Source organism: Stenella coeruleoalba (assembly GCF_951394435.1).
Source record: "Stenella coeruleoalba genome assembly, chromosome: 19".
Lineage (NCBI taxonomy): Eukaryota > Metazoa > Chordata > Mammalia > Artiodactyla > Delphinidae > Stenella > Stenella coeruleoalba.
Window position 1 is genome coordinate 17,005,557 of NC_137165.1, and position 19,929 is coordinate 17,025,485.

General features: G+C 54.5%; 1 protein-coding gene across 2 annotated transcripts in view; it reads right to left on the reverse strand.

Moving 5' to 3' along the window:
- The window catches only part of KSR1 (kinase suppressor of ras 1), a 149,702-nt gene that overhangs the window by 24,324 nt on the left and 105,449 nt on the right, over nt 1-19,929 (reverse strand). Inside the window, exons 3-10 of one of the 2 annotated variants that reach the window (XM_079904530.1) lie at nt 17,459-17,606; nt 12,682-13,141; nt 10,145-10,197; nt 7,610-7,670; nt 4,103-4,186; nt 2,442-2,503; nt 2,241-2,347; nt 340-508 (exon numbers count right to left, since the gene is read on the reverse strand). In XM_079904530.1, the coding sequence (XP_079760656.1) occupies nt 340-508; nt 2,241-2,347; nt 2,442-2,503; nt 4,103-4,186; nt 7,610-7,670; nt 10,145-10,197; nt 12,682-13,141; nt 17,459-17,606 (1,144 nt within the window). Of the gene's footprint in view, nt 1-339; nt 509-2,240; nt 2,348-2,441; nt 2,504-4,102; nt 4,187-7,609; nt 8,174-10,144; nt 10,198-12,681; nt 13,142-17,458; nt 17,607-19,929 lie in introns of those variants that run through there. The other variant, XM_079904529.1, reaches the window with a different exon arrangement.

A 19,929-nucleotide genomic window follows, 5' to 3' on the forward strand; every position in this document is an offset into this window, starting at 1 on the left:
AAGACCCAACGCAGCCAAAAATAAGTAGATTAAATAAATTAAAAAAAGAAAAAAACCCAGGCTTTACATCAGACTTGGCTTTGATCCCACCTCTGCAGCTTACATGCTGTGCAGCTCAGGGCAAGCCACTTGCTCCCTCTGAACCTGCGTCCCCATCTGTAAAATGGGTGCAATCACAGCAAGTTTAAATACGGGGATGCTCTTGAGCTCGGCACAGAGCCTGGCTCCCAGCAAGTGCTCTTAGTGGCGGCAGTGTTTGACCTTGAGCCTGCCGGGGTGTGCAGAGAAGGGACATGCAACCCCACCCCTGAGGCCCGAGAAAGCCCCAAGGTGTGGTACCTGGGAAGTTGAACCTGCCGTCCCTCTGGCCGGGCGAGGGGTTGGGGGGCGTGGTGGCACTGGGTGGGTTGGACGACGTCGGGAAGGGCGCTGGCGAGGAGGGCGTGGAAGACGTGGTGGAGGACGGGTTGCTGCTGGAGTCCAGGTGGTTCATGGCCAGAGGATGCTCCTGCGGGACCAGAGACACAGGCAGTGGCAGGGACCGCCCAGCCCCGCCTGCCCCCCACCCCTCCCCGCCTAAAACGGAGGAGGTCAGCCAGGGCATCCTGGCGTTTTATGGGTCTAATATTTGAGGGGAGAACGGGACAGGGAGACGCGCACCTCAACGTCCATCCCCTGGAGGGCTCCTCTCATCTTTCTTATTCCAGCTCAAGCATCCTTTCCTCCCCGAAGTCCTTCCCCAGTCCTGGCCGGGGCGTGCTCCTCCCCTTTATCCCCCCATGGCTCCCAGCACATTCCATCAGGGCACTTGAACTACGGTTTGTCAGCTGCAGGCGTCTTGGGTGGTTTTCTGAAGACTCTCTCTCCACCACGCTGTGTGTGTCCCCCGAGAGCAAGGACCACACCTGCTTGTCATACACCCAGGGCCTGGCTCTGCTCTGGCTACAGAGGAGGCTCTTCTAACGAGTTAAATTCAGCCTCTGACAAGCCTCTGTTTGGTGGGTGGTAACAGTGGGTGCCTAATAAATGCTCCCTCCACTCAGCAGGGGGACCTGCCGGCTAGGACATTCAGTGGCGTGGGCCCTAGCAAGGCCAGAGGGCCACCTGAGGGAGGGCTACTGGGGGGACTGAGTCTACATCAGGGGGGGACCCTGGGCCTGACCAGTGTTTCCCAGACCACACACCAATTCCTCAGGGGGTTGGGGAGGGATTCCTGGTCAAAAAAGTTGGGGCCAAGCTGGGTTAAATGCTACGTTCAACCGGTTTCTCCTCTGCAGGCCCTCAAGGCTCTGGGATGCACGGTAGACTCTGGAATCCACCAAAGCCATGCAGTGGGCTTCGCTGTCCAGCGACCACCCACACTGCCTATTGCCAAGCTAAAGCGGGGAGGGGGCTGCAACCACTGGCCCTCACTCTGTCCGCTCACATGTCAAGGCCAGACCCTCCATCCCAGTCAGGCCAGGCCAGCCAGGGCAGGGGGCTAGCTCGAGGCAGGTTGAATCCCAGCCCCGACTCAGCAGCTGTGTGACCTTGGATGAATCAACCCACCCTTCTGAGCCACACGGCGCACTGTCTACACAGCAGGGGCATCAGCTGCTGCCTCACGGGGTTGTTTATTCGCTCAGCATTCAATACAAACGTTTCCTCGCTGCCTGCTGTGTGCCAACCGCCAAGGCAGGCGTCAGGGGCCCGACGGGAGCACAACCCCACGGGCCTGCCCCCCACAGCACCCATGCACCCTGGGCCGGCCTCTCATTCACGGGGGACCTCGTGCTCAATTTCCTCATCTGTAAAATGGAGGTGATATCAAATTCCCTGGCGGTCCGGTGGTTAGGGCTCTGCGCTTTCACCGTCGAGGGCGCAGGTTCGATCCCTGGTCGGGGAACTAAGATCCCGTAAGCCGTGTGGCGCGGCCGAAGAAAGAAAAATAATGGAGGTGACATCAGCACGTGACTTTCAGAACTACTGTGGGGATCAAATGAGGTATCAATGGAAAAAGTTCCCGACTCAGTGTAAGTACTCAGGAAATGGTGGCTCAAAATAGGGGAGGGGGGGTATGGGCACACAACTAAGATTTGGACACAAATGGGAAATCTACGAAACGGCTAAATATGGGATCCCTAAAGGCCTCCCTCTGGCCACACACCCCGGGTTGCAGTATCCTGCTCCCCTGCTGGACCTCCCCATTGGGGGTGCTTCACAGAAAGGAACCCTGGGTGAGGGTTCGCCTCACATTATACCTTTTTGGTCAGTGCTTTGGGGAGGGTTCCGAAATGGGGTTCAGCTGCTCTGTCCACCGGATTGTTGATGTCCGAGGGGACAGATTCTGTCCTCCGAAGCCTGGGTACTGTTTAAAAAGAGGGGCGTGGTAACCATCAGCAGGAAACAGGTTCAAGAAAGATGCACCCCAAATCCAGAAGGGGGAAGCGCAGGACACTCACGCGGAAGGAAGGATATTCTACAGGCGGGGGCTTCTTTTGTACACTTGTTGTGACACTTCAACCTGGTAACGAAGGCAGGGTCAGTGCACGAAAGCCACACGGGACCCCGGGACACACGCAGGGGCTCGGAAGCACTGCCTGGAAGTTTTGTGCAACACTCAACCATGACTGCCTCAGCTCCCACAAATGTCTCAACAAACATGAGCTTAAGCGTGTAGAACATCTGATGTTAATAGTACTAGCAGCTACTATCTGTTGCGTACGACCGTGTTCCTGCTATCACCTGCCCAATCTTCACGTCAAAGCACGTTTGATTACACCCACTTTAACTTGCTGTGGGTCACACAGCGATTTCTCTTTTCTAAACAAAAGGAGACCCTCTACCCGTGTTCAGAAAGCTTGAGACAAGTCTGAACTTAAAAGAGATGAATTAGAAGGAAAATGTTTCCATTACCAAAGGGTCCCAGGGAAGCAAGGGGCAGCCCCTCCTGCTACATTCCTACACAGGCCACGTGGTCTGAGGACCAGAGTGGCAGAAGTGGAAAGAGCTGGATTCTTGGTTTGGTTCTGCCGGCTGAACCCCCTCTTGGGGTTCTCGTTGATCAAATGGGCCGATGGCTGGGGCTCTACCAACTTCACTGCAATTGCAGGAGAGCCTGGGGCTCAGAGGTTATCCTGTGCTCTCTGCATGAAAGGTATTACTTGAAAGGGTGCTGGAGGTCCCCAATTTAAAGCCAAATGGCCAGGAGCCACAAAAGACCTAGACTGGTGAGAAAGGTCTGGCATCTCCTTTGCGTTTTCCTGATGACTCTCCTAACCACAACTTATCCAATTGACACACATGAGACCCATCACCTACAGTCTGGCAGGAGCCCAAACGCTTTAACTATACACACTAGCTCAGATCCTTGGAGCAATCCTGATGGATAGAGAGACCTGGAATCATCTTCCCAGATGTATACCTGACAAAAATGAGGCCCAGAAAGGGCAAGCACCTTGCCCCAGGTCACACAGCAACACAGGGGCGAAGTAGACTGGGAGCAGACTCCAGGTCCATCCTCTATAAGGTGAGGGCAGCCAGACAGCAGGGGACAGACTCTGCTCACCCTACATTGTTCACTATCCTTGCCTTTCTTTCCTACCAGAGACCACAACAGTAGGAAAAAATGTTGAATTTGTATAGAATCTACATTCTCCCCTCACTCTCTTCTGGAAGTACCATGAGCCACTTCTCTGTTTCTACCATTCCCTGTCCCCATTTCCCCATTCCTTGTGTGCTAACACGTAAGGCTGACTTCAGAACTCCTTACAGTTTCCAGAACAGTCCTGCCGTTCCTCTCTGCCTTTGTACAAGATGCTCTCTTGGCCTGGAATTCTCTTTCCTCCTTAGTCTACCTGGTAAACTTCTATTCATCCTTCAGAGCCCACCTCAAATATTCCCTTCTTCTAAGAGTGCTGTGTCTGATGCTCCCTTAATCTTCCTAGAGAGGGCTGATCACTCCCTGGTGTGCTGAGATTATGAATAGGTTTAGGAACTCTCAAAGGAGTTCCTTTGAACTCCGACTTGACCTAAGGCCAAGAATCAGGTAGCAAGACTATTACTAAACTAAAAGTACGGAGTCTGCTCCCCTCTGCCACCCCTGCCACGCCCCGCCCATCACCTGCAATGCTTGCACTTCACTCCGAACATCATGCTCTTCTGGCACACGTGGCAGACCTGCGACAGCCAGGACTTGGTGGAGAACCTGCAGGGGGTGGACACACAGAAATGCTCAGAGGGGCCAGGATGGAGAAGGGTCCACAAAGCCGCAGAGAGACCAGGAGACTTGGTTCCATCCCAGAGCCCCGGGCACCCTCTCGCAGGCAGGGCAGGGACACCCAGGGGCCACTGCTTCCCCCAGGCATTCAGATTTCTTAGTCACAAAGTCTTCATTGCCAAAGTCCCAAAGCTGGTGTGGTCACCGACGCCAGCTCTCTGGCAGGCAATTCGGCAAAAGCAATCAAAATCCTAAGTGCGCACACAGAGCGATTCCAGCGCCAAGAATTCATCCAACAGATGCTCCCACGGGTGTCAAACGACGCACTGAAAAGGTTACTCACTGTAGCATGTTTGTGGCAGAAAAGACGAGAAACAAGCTGTGTCGTTTAGGCGTACAGGTGACTGACTGCATAAAGTATGATCCGTGCACACAACCGAATACCACGCAGCCGGAAAGTAAAATAAGGAAGCTCTTTTTGCACAAATAGGCAGTGATCATTAAATTATGCTGTCAGTGAAAAAAGTAAGGTACAATGCAACACAACTCCACTTATGTGAAGTTCAAGTACAGGAAAAACTAACCTATGATGACAGAAGTGAAAAGTACCTCTGGGTGGTAGCACTGCGGACTGAGAAGAGCCAAAGAAAACGTTCTGGGATGTGGAGGCTCTGAATCTTCCTCTGGGTGGCATACGTGGGTGTATACATATGTAAGAATTTATTTGTGTACTTAGCTCTATATAAATTATGCCTCGACTTTAACAAGAAAAAAAGCAAAGGATAGAACAGTGTGTATAATATATGCAATATTTGTGTGAAAACAAAAAAGGAGGCGGAAGAATATACATATGTCTTTGCTTATATAAAAATATCTCCAGAAGGACACACAAGAAAGAGCCAAGATCTGCCTACAGGGGGAACTGGGGCCTGGTGACAGCAGCAGCGGGACTTTTGTCATATATATACCCTTTCAGACCTCTTGAGCTTTGAATTATAAATGTATTTCAATCCAAACTAAATAAAGTTTTTAAAAAAACACAAAAGATATATTGGAAAGGACGATGGGGAGAGAGTGGGTGGTATCCTCCAGAGAAAAGGTCCAAGGTCCATTCATAGGGTGGGGAGGCCTGAGGGCAGAAAGAACTCACATTTTTGGAGGACTAGATGTTTTAAAGCGTTGTATATCATAGTAACAACAGAACAAACAGCAACAGTGTTTGGGGAACAGTTTGTGATGCGTCCATGAACATTAGCTTACTCCTGGGAGTGACCACCCCTGGGAGTTAGGCAGGTCTGCGATTCTTAGTCCACAAGCAAGGAAACCAGCTCAGAGAGGTTAGGTGACTTTCCCGAGGTCACACAGTCCCTGTGTGACCCGGGACCCCAGGTCTCTGAACCAGAGCACGGCTCTATAAGAGACCCCTGGGCCAGAAAATAAGGGGAAAGGCGTGGGCATTGGGGCCCGACCACACTGGCTTTGAATCCTGCCAACTACTGGCTGTGGGATGGGTCAAAGCCTTTGCAGACGAGGCCAGCACTCTCCCCTCACAGGGATCTGGGGGGGTCGCTCGCGTGCTGTATGAACGTGCAGAGCCTGGACTGTGGGCCTGAACGTCACTGCTTCTACTCAGTCAAGATGGGAGCTTGTGGGGCAAAAGGACAAAGACGCCCACCCCCTTGGAACGCTTTTGAAGGAGCCCGGATCTGGCCACCTGGGAACCACACTCTCCTTCTCTCTGGTCTTTAATCTCCTCTCATGTCAACAAGGGGGGAAGGGGAGCAGCTCAGTGGTATGTGAGATGATCTCCACCAGGAAGTCCTGAAAGCAGGTGGAAATGAGATTCGGGGCTCAGCCGGAGAAGGGGCAGGGGCCAGGGAGGTGGAAGGGGCGGGGTGAGCGTCATGGGACGGTTTTCTCCCCTCACGATGGGACCAAAAACCTTCAGAGCTTCTTGTCGAGAGAGGCCTGGATCATGAATTTAGAAAAACCAAGAGGGTATGACGGTGATGTCGCATACCCACGCCCGGAACCCAGGCAGGCAGGGCAGCCTGGCCATGCCAGACAAGAGGGGTACTGCTGCCCGGGTGGAGGGAGCGGCAGCCTGGGAAGCACTCGGGGTCCAGCTGGCAAATCCTCTGTGCGACCAGGGGCAGCCGGGGCAAAAATGAAACAGAACTGATCCCGGTGTCCCTTGGCTAAGTCGGCCTCTCTCCGGCTAGAGGCAGAGGTTAAATACCCAGCGCTCCCCAGGGCTGGACGCGTGAGCCCCACACGCACTTCACTCCATTTTACCCTCACGACAGGACTGAGAGCAAGTCCCAGCCGTAGAGGGGGAAACTGAGGCTGGGAGGGATTCCTGCCGATGGGCGATGGGGGGGTCCCCACCGGAGAGGGAACAGGAGAGGTCCTGCCCTCTCACGGCTGGGAAGATCGCACTGGACACCGGGTGGGACAGAGGGAGGCTCTCAGACCTTCACTCAGACAGCCTCCCCTGGTGCCGGAGGCTCTCCTCCCCGAGGCTCCGGGGTACAGGCGTCCCGGCCCTGCCAAGGCTCTCAACAGAGGTGCCTGGGCACCAGCCACGGGGCTCAAGCAGCGTCTCGGTGGCCACGTGACCTCGGGCAAATGACTCAAGCCCCGCGAGCCGAGTCTGCACCGCTGGGTGAGGATCCGAGGCTGGCCTCCCGCACAGGCTGGAGTGCAGCTCACGCTCCGGGGGGAAATGAGTGGGCCCTGCTGTGTTCACAGCATCCTTTAATGGGGCGGCCAGAGCACCACGCATCCCAAGGGACCATCCTGCTGGCCATCGGCGCGGGGCGGAACGAGACGCCGCCCGGAGCTGCTGTTGGCAGCACACGCCAGCCTCACGAGCGCTGAGGCCGAGGCCTCTGGGCTGTCCACGTTATGGGCCCACATCAGTCACGCCAGCTGCGTGAGTGCCAGAGTCACCGGAAGTTGCTGGAATCCAGACTGGCAACCCGAGAACCTTAGGGATGGGGTCTGGAGTTTCAGCACGTTCCACGGGGCTCTGACGTGTGGCCAGTTATGTCCACGTAACTGATGCCGTGCTGGACCCAGAGGACGCTCTCGGCCCCTCCCTGGGCCTTTGACCCTGTTTCTCCTGGGACCTGTTTTTCCCCAGCAGACTGAGGAAGAGACCCAAGGAGGGGCAGGAAAGGGCCCAGCAAGTCCCAAAGGCTGCTGGTGACAGGCAGGGGCTCCAGGTGGGTGCCGGGTCGTGTCCACAGAGGCATGGACAGACAGACCGGAGGCAAAGAGCCCTGAGAGACGGGAGTCAGGACAGCCCCTCCCCACGCACTGAAGAGCGACCCCCTGGTGGGGGCTCAGCTTATATGGGCCCCAGCCCAGCTCTGTGCCCCCTCCCCGCCCCAGCCCAGCTGGGCCTACCTGTGTGTCACCGAGAGCCCGATGTCCCTTCGTACCATCTGTGGGGATCCGTGCAGGAGATCTGCGGGGAAAAGGGCCAGGTCAGGCAGGCCGAGGGGGCCCTGCTGGGGACGGCGTGTGCCTGTGACCTTCTGTCTCAGACATCACAGGCTAGGGCGGTACGGAGGGACCGCCATATGGCAGAGGGACAGTTCCCTGAACCTGCATCTAATCAAGACAGAGACGGCCAGGCGAGACCAGAGGGGGCCAGTGTGGTCACCCTCACACTTGGGCCCCCCCGCAAACAAATGGTACCACTTAGCCTCCGCAGACAGTTCAGAAATGGTCCCCGTGAGGTTTCTAGCATTGGCGGGAGGCAAAGCCAAGGTGAGGACAGCAGCTCCGCTCCCCCCCCGTCTCTTGCACTTCCTTGCGGATGCACCCACAGGCCACCAATCCTGGCTGCTTCTTGGGAAGCGAGCAGAAGCTGCCTGACCCTTGGCGGAGGGCTTGAGGCTGGTCGGCCTTGTGGCATACCTAGCTTTCCAGTCACAAGCACCTTGAGGATTCTGCTCTGAGAGCCACCAATGCCAGAGCCCGGCAGGCAGAGGGAAGACGAGGCGAAGCTTTACCTGCTCCCACGTAGTCCAGCCCCAGCCGGGCACTCAGTCTGAGCCTTTGGGGAAGTCTCAGGCCACGAGCTTTGCCTGCCTTCCTAGAGGGCACCCTGGCCTCTCTCTCCAATCCTGGCTTCCTCATAAGAACAGGCATCCCTGGTGTTCGTGGTATAATAGGGCAAGCAGTAGGGGAGCAGCTGAAAGCAATCTGTCCATCCACCAGCAGCCCACATGTCTAACCCCATCTCCCCTCCTCCACCAGGGCACCCCCCTCCCCCCTCTCCCTTCTGCCCATACTCAACACTGCCTATCTCCTCCTAGAGCAGGGGTTCTTAACTGAGCCCATGGATGGGAACCCTCAGGGGCTCTGGGAACCCTCTGGACTGGTAAGCGGAATGATGTGTGCTTTCCCCTAGAAAGAGAGTCTACACTTTTATCCAATTATCAAATAGATCTGTGCCCCAGAAAGGTCAGGAACACAGTGCTCCAGTGATCTGTGGCCATCTCATACCCTCTGAGTCAGGCTTCCACCCCATGCTGGCCTGGCACACAGCTGGCACTCAATAAGTGATGGTTCACTCAAGGCCAAGAACCACACACCCAGCCACAGGAGAAGGGAGTGATGGAGGTACTGACTTTTCCTCCTACACCAAGGGGGGAGTCTGATCGGAACGAAAAGTCCTCTGCCACCCCCTGATAGTTGAACCCACAATCTCGCCAGCACGTCTGCCATGGGGCTGCCTCTTCCCAACTCCGTCCTGGGGGTGGGGGCCACCCTACCCCAGTCAGTAGCCAAAGCCATCAAAGTACATGGGTCAAAAAGGGGTTAGGTTGCCAGTCTAGGAGAAACAGACTATGGGAAAATGAGATTTTAACCATCTATCTCTGAATGCAACCTACGATTGATTTGTAATGTCTGCCACAGGCCTGGGATAGGGAGGAGGGAGGTGAGATGAGGCTGTCCCTGATGGAGATGAAATACTGGTCCTGAAGGCCTCGTCCTGCCTTCCTGGAAAACTGGGGAAGCAGCCTCACTGCTATGGTCCCTGAATTACTATAGCAGCTGGGAATGGCAGGGCCAGGCTGTCCTAGGGATGCAAGTGCTGGATTCTCCTCCAAGCCTCTGAGAAGGGCCCTGGGAGTTTCTGCCTGTGCCCTGGGGACAGGGACGTGCGCCCTCCCTCCTCTCTCACCCCGGTGGTCCTGCAGTCAGATCCATTCTGGCAGAGTCACTGCCCCTCCGCATGTCTAAGACCCTGCTGACAGCCTCATCACTCTGCTTAGCCAGCTCAGGACAGTACAAAAATAAGCTGTTTTGCTCAGGCAAAAGCCAGACGTCTCTGCATTTCCACTGAGACCATCAAAAGCAGACCCCAGAGGTCACTTCTCTCTACTTTGACAGCACAGCCACGTGCAAGAACCAGCTCTCAACCCAGAGGCAGACAAGGGACTCAGAGGTTGCCTAGGCATCCTCGTCCCCTCCCAAGGGGATATTCGCACCCTCCGATCTCTCAGGGCCTCATTCAGAGCCGACCACGTTCCTGCCTCCAGGGAAGTTCCTCTCCTGAACAGAGGGGTCCCGAGACGTCAGCTAGGCTCTGCGTATGGCTACCGTCCACCTACACCGGACAGACAGTGCCTCTCTCCCGGGAGCGAGGCGTCACCATGGCAGCCCAGCTGGTAAACACTCCCTGTCAGAGGTCACCTGGCGGGGGAGCAGCAAGGTGCAAGTGGGACCCCCCCATAGGGCTGTCCGCAGACTGTGACGCTCTCAAGGTCTCAGCTTCTCAGAGCGGCTGCTGGCTGGGCCACCTCGTCACCTGAAGGTTCCCTGTCCTAGAGCTATTTTCCTGCCCAGCATCTCTGCTTCTGGACCATGGAAAGGCCAGCAGACTAAGAGAGGGTCGAAGAAATCCACCCTTGATGGGGACAGCGACACAAACAGGACTCCTGGGTGGCAGAGGGGATGAAAATGAATCACTCTTACCGAACCTGCAGGAGACAAAAAAGACAGAAAGTAGGATTATGTCACCGCACTGGCCTGGTGTTTCCCAGAACATCAGCCCTTGGGTGGGAGCAGGCAGGGTACTCGGACGAGGACTTTGAGCGCCTGGGGCATGGGGCCAGGCTGGCTAAGTGACCGGGGAACGTTTCCTCAATGAGAAGGGCCAGAGGTAGCTCCCCCGGTCCCCCACCAGTGGACAATGGAGCTATACCCTGCACTTTAATACATTAGCTTTTCTAAGCCTCGCCAGCCACCTGCATGGTAATTAGAGTTCACTCCATTTCACAGCTGAGGAAACAGGCTCACAGTCTCCCAAGGTCATGTGCCTGTAGGTGTGGGAGCCCTGCCCAGAGCCCTGGAAGGAGGGGTGCTCGGCCCAGGCAGGAGGGGGGCTCAGGCAGCCAGGGAGGAAGTGGCTGGGGCAGGAGGTGAGGAGGACAGTTGTAAGAGCAGAGAGGCAGCCCCCAAGCAGGGCCAGGCCAGGACGTGCCCTGAGCGATGCCTCCCGGGGGTGCCGCTGTCCCAGGGACGAAGAGAGCTAGGAACCCAGGCCACTCAGTCCACCCTCAGGGCTCATTGAGGGCAGCAGGGTGGCCTGAGCACCCATGTCAGTGCCAGTTTTGGTGGCTTTGTGGGGACCTGACTCAGAATCTCAGGGCCCAAGGCCCAGCTCACCAACGGTGGGATCTGAGGAAGTAGTGTCATCTGCCCGAGGCTCTGTTCTCTACCCAGAGCTGGGGGTGAGACCGGAGCCCTCCTAACACTCTTTTAAGGGAAAAAAATGAGGAAAGAGATGCACTGGGGTTTGCCCACTGAGATGCCCTCTGATGGACCCGTGTCCATGTTTCCACATGGTCATTATCACTGTGCTTCCTGAGAGAAGATCCAGAGGGGGAGGAAGGCTCAGCCCTTTCGGGGGGTGGGGGGAGGAGGGAGGATCCAGGCCCCAGCAGGACAGCCTGATCGAGAGTGGCAGGTAGGTCACAGGTAGATTTCTCTCCTTGGGTGACACACACTCAAAACCATCAGAGATGTCCAGGGTCTATCCCATAAGGGACCCAAGATAGCCTGCACTGGGATGGGGGAACAAGCCCACGCGAGACCAAAAAAGACCATGTCAGGAGAGGGGCCAGGTCTCCAACCCTCAGAAGTACAAGAAGGTAAGAGGCACTCAAAGAAAACTCCCTCCTTCCCTTCTGCCCTGTCCACAAGGGTATATTGACAAGGGCGATTTTTGTAATAGCAAAAGAACCTAAATGTCCATCAAGAGGGGAGGAATTAGTTAAACTATACACTGGAAAGAGGTAAAAAAAAAAAAAAGTTAAAAAGATGAGGTAGGGCTTCCCTGGTGGTGCAGTGGTTGAGAGTCCGCCTGCCAATGCAGGGGACACGGGTTCGTGCCCCAGTCCGGGAAGATCCCACATGCCATGGAGCAGCTAGGCCCGTGAGCCATGGACGCTGAACCTGCGCGTCCGGAGCCTGTGCTCCGCAACGGGAGAGGCCACAACAGTGAGAGGCCCGTGTACTGCAAAAAAAAAAAAAAAAAAAAAAAAAAAAAAGATGAGGTAGTAGTTTGAATAATTATAGATATATACAAAACTGATAACCTGGTTGGCTCCTGAAAGGAAAAGGAAAAATGGTAGGGAGTGACTTTATACTCTACAAAGCTCTACACAAGCTACAAAGCTTTTGGATACTGGACTATGTGACTGTTACTACCTATAAAATAAACAGATTAAAATTTTTTTATAAATAAATAAGAGAGTAAGGTGTTTCAAGAGGTACTGACATGAAGTGCTCAGAAATAAAGGTAAGTTGAAAAAAATAGGGTATAGAACAGAGTACATAGTAATTGATAATCATTAGTGGTTTCAACATGATATTCTAATTCCCCCTTCTGCACACATGGGAGGATGACATTCCTTGGTTCCATTGTTTGGGTAGGGCCGTAAATGGTGAGTGGCACTTTCAGGAAAAAGCATTTAATTACTCGGTTGTAACATCTAAAGTTCTTTTTTCCTCTGCCACAGTGGGATGTTCTAGACAATGTCCCAGCCTGGAATCTGAAATGAGGCTGACCGTGACGGACAGGTAGCATGACCAAGAAATAAATCTTTGTTATTTTAAGGCCCAAAGATCTGGGGGTATTTGTTATTGCAGCATAACCCAATCTAACCTGGCTGACACATGGTATCATTTTGTGTGTGCGTGCGTGTGTGTGTGTGTGTGTGTGTGTGTGTGTGTGTGTGTGTGTTCAGAAAGAAATCTAGTAGGATTCGGCCTAAACTGATAAGGTAGTCTGGGGAACGGACTGAGAGATGGCAGCATCTTTCACTTTTCACGTTGCAGCTTCTATGTTGGCTGATTTGGTCCGTTTTCAATCGAGCCTGTGTTACCTTTACAATGAGAAAACTGCAGACAGAACTTTCAGTAGACGGCAAACTCAGCACCTGCCTGGCAGGAACACTTACCTCATCGGGGAGACCTCGTCGATGCGGTTCCCCAGCTGAGACTCGTGGGACTTGCTGCGGGTGAGCGTGGGGAAGCTGGGCAGCAGCTGGAAGACCTTGCGGCTGGGCGGGGGCGGCGTTCTGGGCGGCTTCAGCTTGGTGTGCCGGCGGAGCTGGGGCGTGGTCGGCGGGGTGATGAAGCTGGGCAGCGCGCGGGGCGTCAGTCGGCCGCTGGTGTGCAGGGAGATACAGGCGTCCGCGAGGCCCTCGCCGGGGCCGGGGTTTGGGGAGTCCGAGGTGGGCAGAGCGGACACGGAGACGGAGCGTGGGCCCTGGGCACCGCTGCCCACTCTGCCCAGCTGGGAGCTTCCTGGGGGCCAGGGCAGGCTGGCTGGCGAGAGGCTGTCCGCGGGAGGCCCAGAGCCACTTTCCCGTCGGGCATCCGACGGACTCCAGCCCGAGTCCTCTTTGTGGTCTCCGCCTGCGGGCCAAGAAGTCGAGTCACAGATGCTTGGGGCTGGAGGGATTCACAGGTGAGGTGGCCAGGACCCAGGAGCACAGTTCCTTAGCGGAGGCTCCAACTGCCAGCCTTCACCTGTTTAAGGCCACTGGTGCACACACACTAAATTCCACACTATCTGGCTGGCTGCGGGGGCACCAGCGTAGATATCACCGTCCCCAATTTACAGAGAGGAAAATGAGGACCAGAGAGGGAATGCGCAGGGCTCCTGCTGGCAGGTCTGTGGGGAGCGGGCGAGGAAACCCACCCCCAAAGTGGGAGACCTCAGAGAGGGAAGTGGTGACTGACCTAAGAGTTAGGGAAGGGAAGCTGGGCTGTGCGAAGGGATAACTCCCCTCCAAGAAAACTCAATCATCGGGAAAAGAGGCTGCGCCGACCTTCCGACAGCAAATTGCCCTGGGAATTTACTAGAAAAGAGATCCAGCTAGAAAGAGATCAACAGCCACTTCCTTTGGAGAGGAGCCTCTGAGTGACTTTTGGCTGTCCTCGTGGTGACTCTCTGCCTGAGGCCTTGAGGCTCCAGGGGTTCCAACTCAATGACACGGCCTGTCCATTCATTCGAGTATATGCCGGGTGTCAAGGCATAAAAAAAAGACACATCCGTGGTGTCTGAGGAGTCCAGTCAGAGGGACGGACACTTAACACGGCGTGCTGTGTGCTGACGCAGAGACGCATGGGGACTGAGAGGGTACAGCGGAGGAGGACCCTAAATAGCTTGGGGGTCAGGGGGCTTCCCAGCGGAGGTGGCAACAGGGCTGGGCCAGCTGGGGAAGACGTGGAGAAGGTGTACCAGGCAGAGAGAACAGTGCACGCAAAGGCAGGGAGCACACAGCACTTTCGGGCAATGACTCCGCATCCCACAAGACTTGAGAGGTCAGGACAAACCAGGGAGAGGCAAGAGATGAAGTTGGAGGGTCAGCCCACCTGGGGCCAGCTCCGGAGGGGCCTTGGATGTCTTGCCAAGGGCTTGAGGTTTGACCTTACAGGAAATGGGGAGATAGTGAAGGGGTAGGGGCAGGAAGAAAGGACCCCCGTCCACAGAGACTCTGTTGTGGGGAAGAAGACACCTCCCTCGTATTTATCAATGACTGGAAAGTACAGGAGGGCAGATTTTGACTCAAGGCAAAATGAACTTTCACCCTGTAATCCTTCTACTTTGCGAGTTGTACCCTGTCTTCCTAAATCCGCCCAGCATGGTGAGGTTGCTGAGATTCAGAGAGGCTGTGTACACTGCCAAGGTCACACAGCTAAGTAAGCAGTGGGATGGGAACCGAGCTCTCGATCTCAACCACAGCACTGGGCCTCCTCCCCCAAGGCTACCGATGCTGAACAACCTATAACGGCACAGCCTTCAGAGGTAATGAGCTCTCTGCCATCAGAGGTAGTCAAGCCTAGCCCACAGAGCCATCTATTAGAGACGGTGCAAAGGGATCATCCTTCGCAGTTCTTAGGGTTTGTCCATTCCATCCCCTCCGCAAACGCCCTTCCTCCTACCTCACTGCATGGTGACTTTCTATTCATGGATCAACTTGGAGAATGAGTTATTCGTCTGTGCATTCCTTTAGGCTTGCTCCTTTAGAACTGTGGCCAAGACCTACACTTTAATTTATAAACTGGCCTATAGGAGGCACTGGACACACTCTTGTTGAGGGGATGAAAGAATGAGTGCCATGGGTTCACGGGCAAGTCTGCCACCAAAGGAAACAAGCCCTCGATTCTTCAAACTGTCTATTTAATCACCACTGCTTTGAGCCAGCTCATGGATGGCAAATGGCTCTTGTGCATGTCAACACCAGTCAACTGGCAGTGTGGCTGCTTGAGAATGACTCTGGAGTCACTAAGTAGGAAGAGCTCAGGGATTGATTAGTGATGTCTGCCATGGATGAAGGACAGGGAGTATCAGCAAGCATGATCTTCTCCTGTTCACCAGCCACTGGCATAAAGAAACATCCTTCATTACGTTTCTTAAGACCAGAGACATCCACATTTTCCATGACCCCACAGGCCTAATACTGAAAAGAGCATCTAATATGCACCAGACTCTAGACTAAGTACTTATCCTTAACTCATTTAATCCTTGCAGCAATTCTATGTGAGGAAGTGTTGTTGTTATGTCCATTTTACTCATAAGGAAGATGCGGCACAGTGAGGTTAAATAACGGGCCAGGGTCCCGTGGGTTCTAAGTGGCTGAGCAGAGTGCTAGGCCCAGGCAGTCTAATTCCACAGTCTATCTTTACTGCAGCCTGACTGCTCTCACCTGGCCCTGTGGGGTGCCATGAAGACTCTGATTGCATGACCTGAGAGACAGGGCGATCACAGTTACCCACCCAGCCCCCAGCAGGTACACTCGAAGTGCAGCCACTACTGGGCAGACCCATCTGCCTGCCCGTGTCCTGGACTGGGGTGCGGTGGGTCCCTCTTGGGGATGTAGGGGTATCACAAGCCGAGATGGAATGAGAAAGAAGCACCTGGAATAGACTCTCTGCCCAGGACCTCCTCGGGGACATAGTGGAAAAAGCACCCTCTGAGGAAGAAAACTGGGTGCAAAGCCCAGCTCTGCCACGTGTCAGGTGTGGGACCCCAGACAACTCATCCAGGGCCTCCAGTGCTCGGATGCTTTAGCAACAAAAGGAGCTCACCACCACCTCTTAAGAGGACGTTGCCGGGCTTCCCTGGTGGCGCAGTGGTTGGGAGTCCGCCTGCCGATGCAGGGGACATGGGTCCGTGCCCCGGTCCGGGAAGATCCCACGTGCCGCAGAGCGGCTGGGCCCGTGAGCCATGGCCGCTGAGCCTGCGCGTCCGGAGCCTGTGCTCCGCAACGGGAGAGGCCACAACAGTGGGAGGCCCACGTACCACAAAAAAAAAAAAAAAAAAAAGGCTGTTGCCACATGTGTGTCAAGGGCCTGGCACGTAAGAAGTGCTTCGTAAATTAGTGATCTTCCTATCTTGGCACCCAGGATGGACAGACAGCAGCCTTAACACACGGGGGTCACCACCACCCAATGGCTGGCTCCTCTACAACTGTTTCCAATGCAGGCATAGAGCGGGAGGGCTGAGACAAGGTCCCCCAGATTCCCAGCTTGGGTGGCAAGTACTTTTCTTTCTTTTTTTTTTCTGACTGTTGTCTGAAGGTGACTGACAGCAATGGCTAAATTAATCCATCAGAAATATCTTTTCTCTTGACATAAAGAAAAAAGACAGTGAAACGTGCACAGGTGGCAAAGGCTGAGGCTCAAGTCACAGTTCTGCCACCCACTGCTGTGTGTCCTTGGTTACCCTCTCTGGGCTCAGTCTCCTGCTCTGTAAAACGTGGGGACAAGACTGCTAACCATGTCCCTGTCCTGTTTACTCCACGGTACTTGCCAGAGGCCAGATGTGTTGAGGTTTTCCGAACTAAGTGAAGCTCTGGGCTCTGTGTTCAGAGGAAGACTTGGTACAATGGGGCCAGGGAAGAAATTAAGCACAGTCCTCTCTGGGAAAAAAAAAATCGAGTAGAATATAAACCTCAGAGCCTTCCTTAAGCTTCAGGCAGACAGAGATAAGACAAGTGGCTCAGCGAGTTAAAAAATGGAGCAAATTCCATTCATCAGGCGCATTTTAAAGGCTTATCTGGGTGGTCATGGGAGCGTTAAGTCAGGGCATTTGAAGCTGTTTCCAGGGCAAGATTTAGAAAGCCTGCAAATAATTCCCGAGGAACATTATTCATAATGCCAGGATTATACACTTCGCCTGAGGCGGCCATGTCCACACTCACAGCTCAAACGAGGTACAGTTTCTCTCCTCAGGCTTGCTTCAGGCTGAGCCCACACCAGCGCGGGCCCTTCTGAGCACACAGCCCAGCCGGCTGGCCGATGGGGATGGAGAGGGGAGGGGGAGGGGAGGGAGAGGGCAGGGAGAGGGGAGGGAGGGGGCTGGGTTGCAGGAAACTACAGAAGAGTCACAGAGCCCCACAGAGGTGCTCCACGGGGAGCACCTGCCCAGCAGACCAGCCCGGGGCTCCTAACGATGGCTCAAGCTTCATGCAGCCCAGTTGGGATCCGGGAGCCTTCTGTCTCAGGGAGAGCCCTCTGCCTCGGGTCAGGTCCATCACACGCTTTCTGAGGGTGGACCCTGGCCGTTCCAAGCTGGCCCAGAGACCCTGATCACACCGGCCCCACCCCGTCATCCATCCCAGCAAAAGCCCTGGCGCCCAGGGAACCAGGCCAAGCCTGGGAGAGAAGTCCAGTGTCCAGGCCAAGGGAGAGGGAGAGGGAAACGATGGGGCTGGTCCTACCTACCCAGGCCTGTCACCTTCCGCAGGCAGGTGAGGGCGTACTGCAGGCGGCCACACTCCTCGGCACTGGCCCCGCAGCGCCGCAGCGTCTCCTTCACCTTAGCCTCGTTCATGTCCAGCAGGGCATCCAGTGTGAGCTCGCAGAGGATCTCCTGAGGAGGCACAGGACAGGCGGAGCGCCGGCTGAGCAGTCACCCTCCTCCCAGCCGGGCCAGCCTCCCGCTGAGTGGCAGGGGCCAGCTGCTGGCGGGCTGGCCTCTGACCCAGAGCCTCCACTTGTCCGAGGACACCAGCAGTCAGCCCTGGCCCCCGCCCCCAGCGCTCTGAGACAGCAGCTGAAGCAGAGATGCCAAAACTTGGGGTTGGGGGGAAAGGAAGGAAAATACCAGAAAAGTTCTGATAAGAGTGTGTTCCCTTCTCATCTCTTTTTATTTATTCTTCTACACAGGAGAATGATGAAACACCACGACTTTTTAGAACGACAAGTACTTCAGATAAAGATAGCCCTTTACAATTTTGCTGTCTCTGAATCAGACAAAATAGGTTTCAAATAAAATTGACTGACGGACAGAAGGATGACAAAGAATTAACCCTCGCCAAGCACAGTGTAGGTCCTTTATCTGATTCTCAGTCGCACCCTTCCAAGGTTTCAAGGTAGCGGACATAAGTGAGATGCCCGAAGGATGGAAAGACTGGTGCAGACTCTGAGGAGGGAGGGGCCACACAGAAGGAACGGGGTGGCCTCGAGGAGACAGAGTGGCCCCTGGCGGACCAGCAAGAAGGGAACCTCAGGCCTGAGGCCACAAGGAAGTGGATTCTGCCAAAGACCTGAACGCACTTGGATGTGAGTTCTTCCCAAAGCTTCCAGGTAAGAGCCGGCCTGGCTGACACCCCGACTTTGGCCGGGCAGGTTGCTAAGCAGGGAAGCTGGACGAGCCCGTGGGGACCTCTCCATCCAGTCTTCTTCCTGCAGGACTGGGAGCTAACATATGAGGGATGGTTTAAGCAGCTAAGTTCATGGTAATTTGTTACACAGCAAAGAAAATGAGTACAGAGAGCGAATATTTGAATCAAGGCCTAACTCCAAAGCTTATGCTCTTTCCTCTCATCAAGGACTGGGGAAACCCCTCCGGCTCTGATTACTTTGAGCCACATGGGATACGGAGCCTGGAGCTCAGAACAATGGGACACGTCCCTGGCCTCAAGTGGCTTGTGGAGTGACTGACGTGAAAATAAGTTATTGCAATGCAATAAGATATGGCCCAGCAGAGGGAAAGCTCAAAGAGCTATGGGACCAGTGGTGAGCTTGCGGGGCTGCGGGGGGTGCGGGTGTTGTCCCCTTTCTGGAGTTTCCAGATTTTCTATAACAGGGAAGGCCAAATATCCCACATCAAATGATTCGTATAAGCTTGCAGTTTTTGTTTTTGTTTTTGTTTTGTGTGTGTGGGCCTCTCACTGCTGTGGCCTCTCCCATTGCAGAGCACAGGCTCCGGACGCGCAGGCTCAGCGGCCATGGCTCACGGGCCCAGCCGCTCCATGGCATGTGGGATCCTCCCAGACCGGGGCACGAACCCACGTCCCCTGCATCGGCAGGCGGACTCTCAACCACTGCGCCACCACGGAAGCCCTAAGCTTGCAGTTTTTGATCTAAGCTGATTTTCATTGATTTTATTAGCCAGCTGTGCCTAATTTTACGAGAGCCATGTTATGGTCGGTCAATCTGTGGTGCTATAAACCTTAAACTCAAGTGTCAAAACTGAACCTGATGAAGATACCGGCTCTGAGTCATTAGGGCAATGGTTTGGGGGCTCTGTGATGCCTGGGGGGTGGGGCCACATCTGAGGCCTGGCATGTGGCCCCTGGTGTCTGGCCATGTCCCCTCTCCCCACCTTTGTGTCTTGTATGTATATTCTTCAGTCTCCAGGGTTGTGGGAAAGAATCTCATGGCTGTTTAGAATGACTCACACCAAAAATGAGAAATAAACAGATACCCCAAAGCACCCAGAAGCTCATCATTGGTTTGGACAAACCCCTGGTTGTCAGAAATCCTTCCAGACGATAAAAAGGGAACGGGAAACCGTGGATAAGAACAGCACACAGAGCAGGCTGATTAGATAATGGTCCCAGGGCAGAAGCTTTTGTTCAATCAATGTGTCTTCCTCTATTGTCTTCAATAACACTCTTCACTGAAATGCAATTTTGACATCTTTTGCCCTCATTTCACTATGAAAAGCTATTTGGCAATATTGTCAGGGGAGAGCAAATGGAAATGATGTTGACCTGCACAAAACAACCCTCCACCTTTCCCTAGGGTGCCCTCAGTGCTCACCCGCACATGCGCGGTTCCCCAAGGCTACGGACCGTGGAGATTCCAGTATCTGCTTGATTTGGGGATGGAGGTGGACTGATGACGACAAAGACAAGCCTAGGAACCCAATCCCCAATCTAACTACAATGCAAATTCAGATTTTTTTT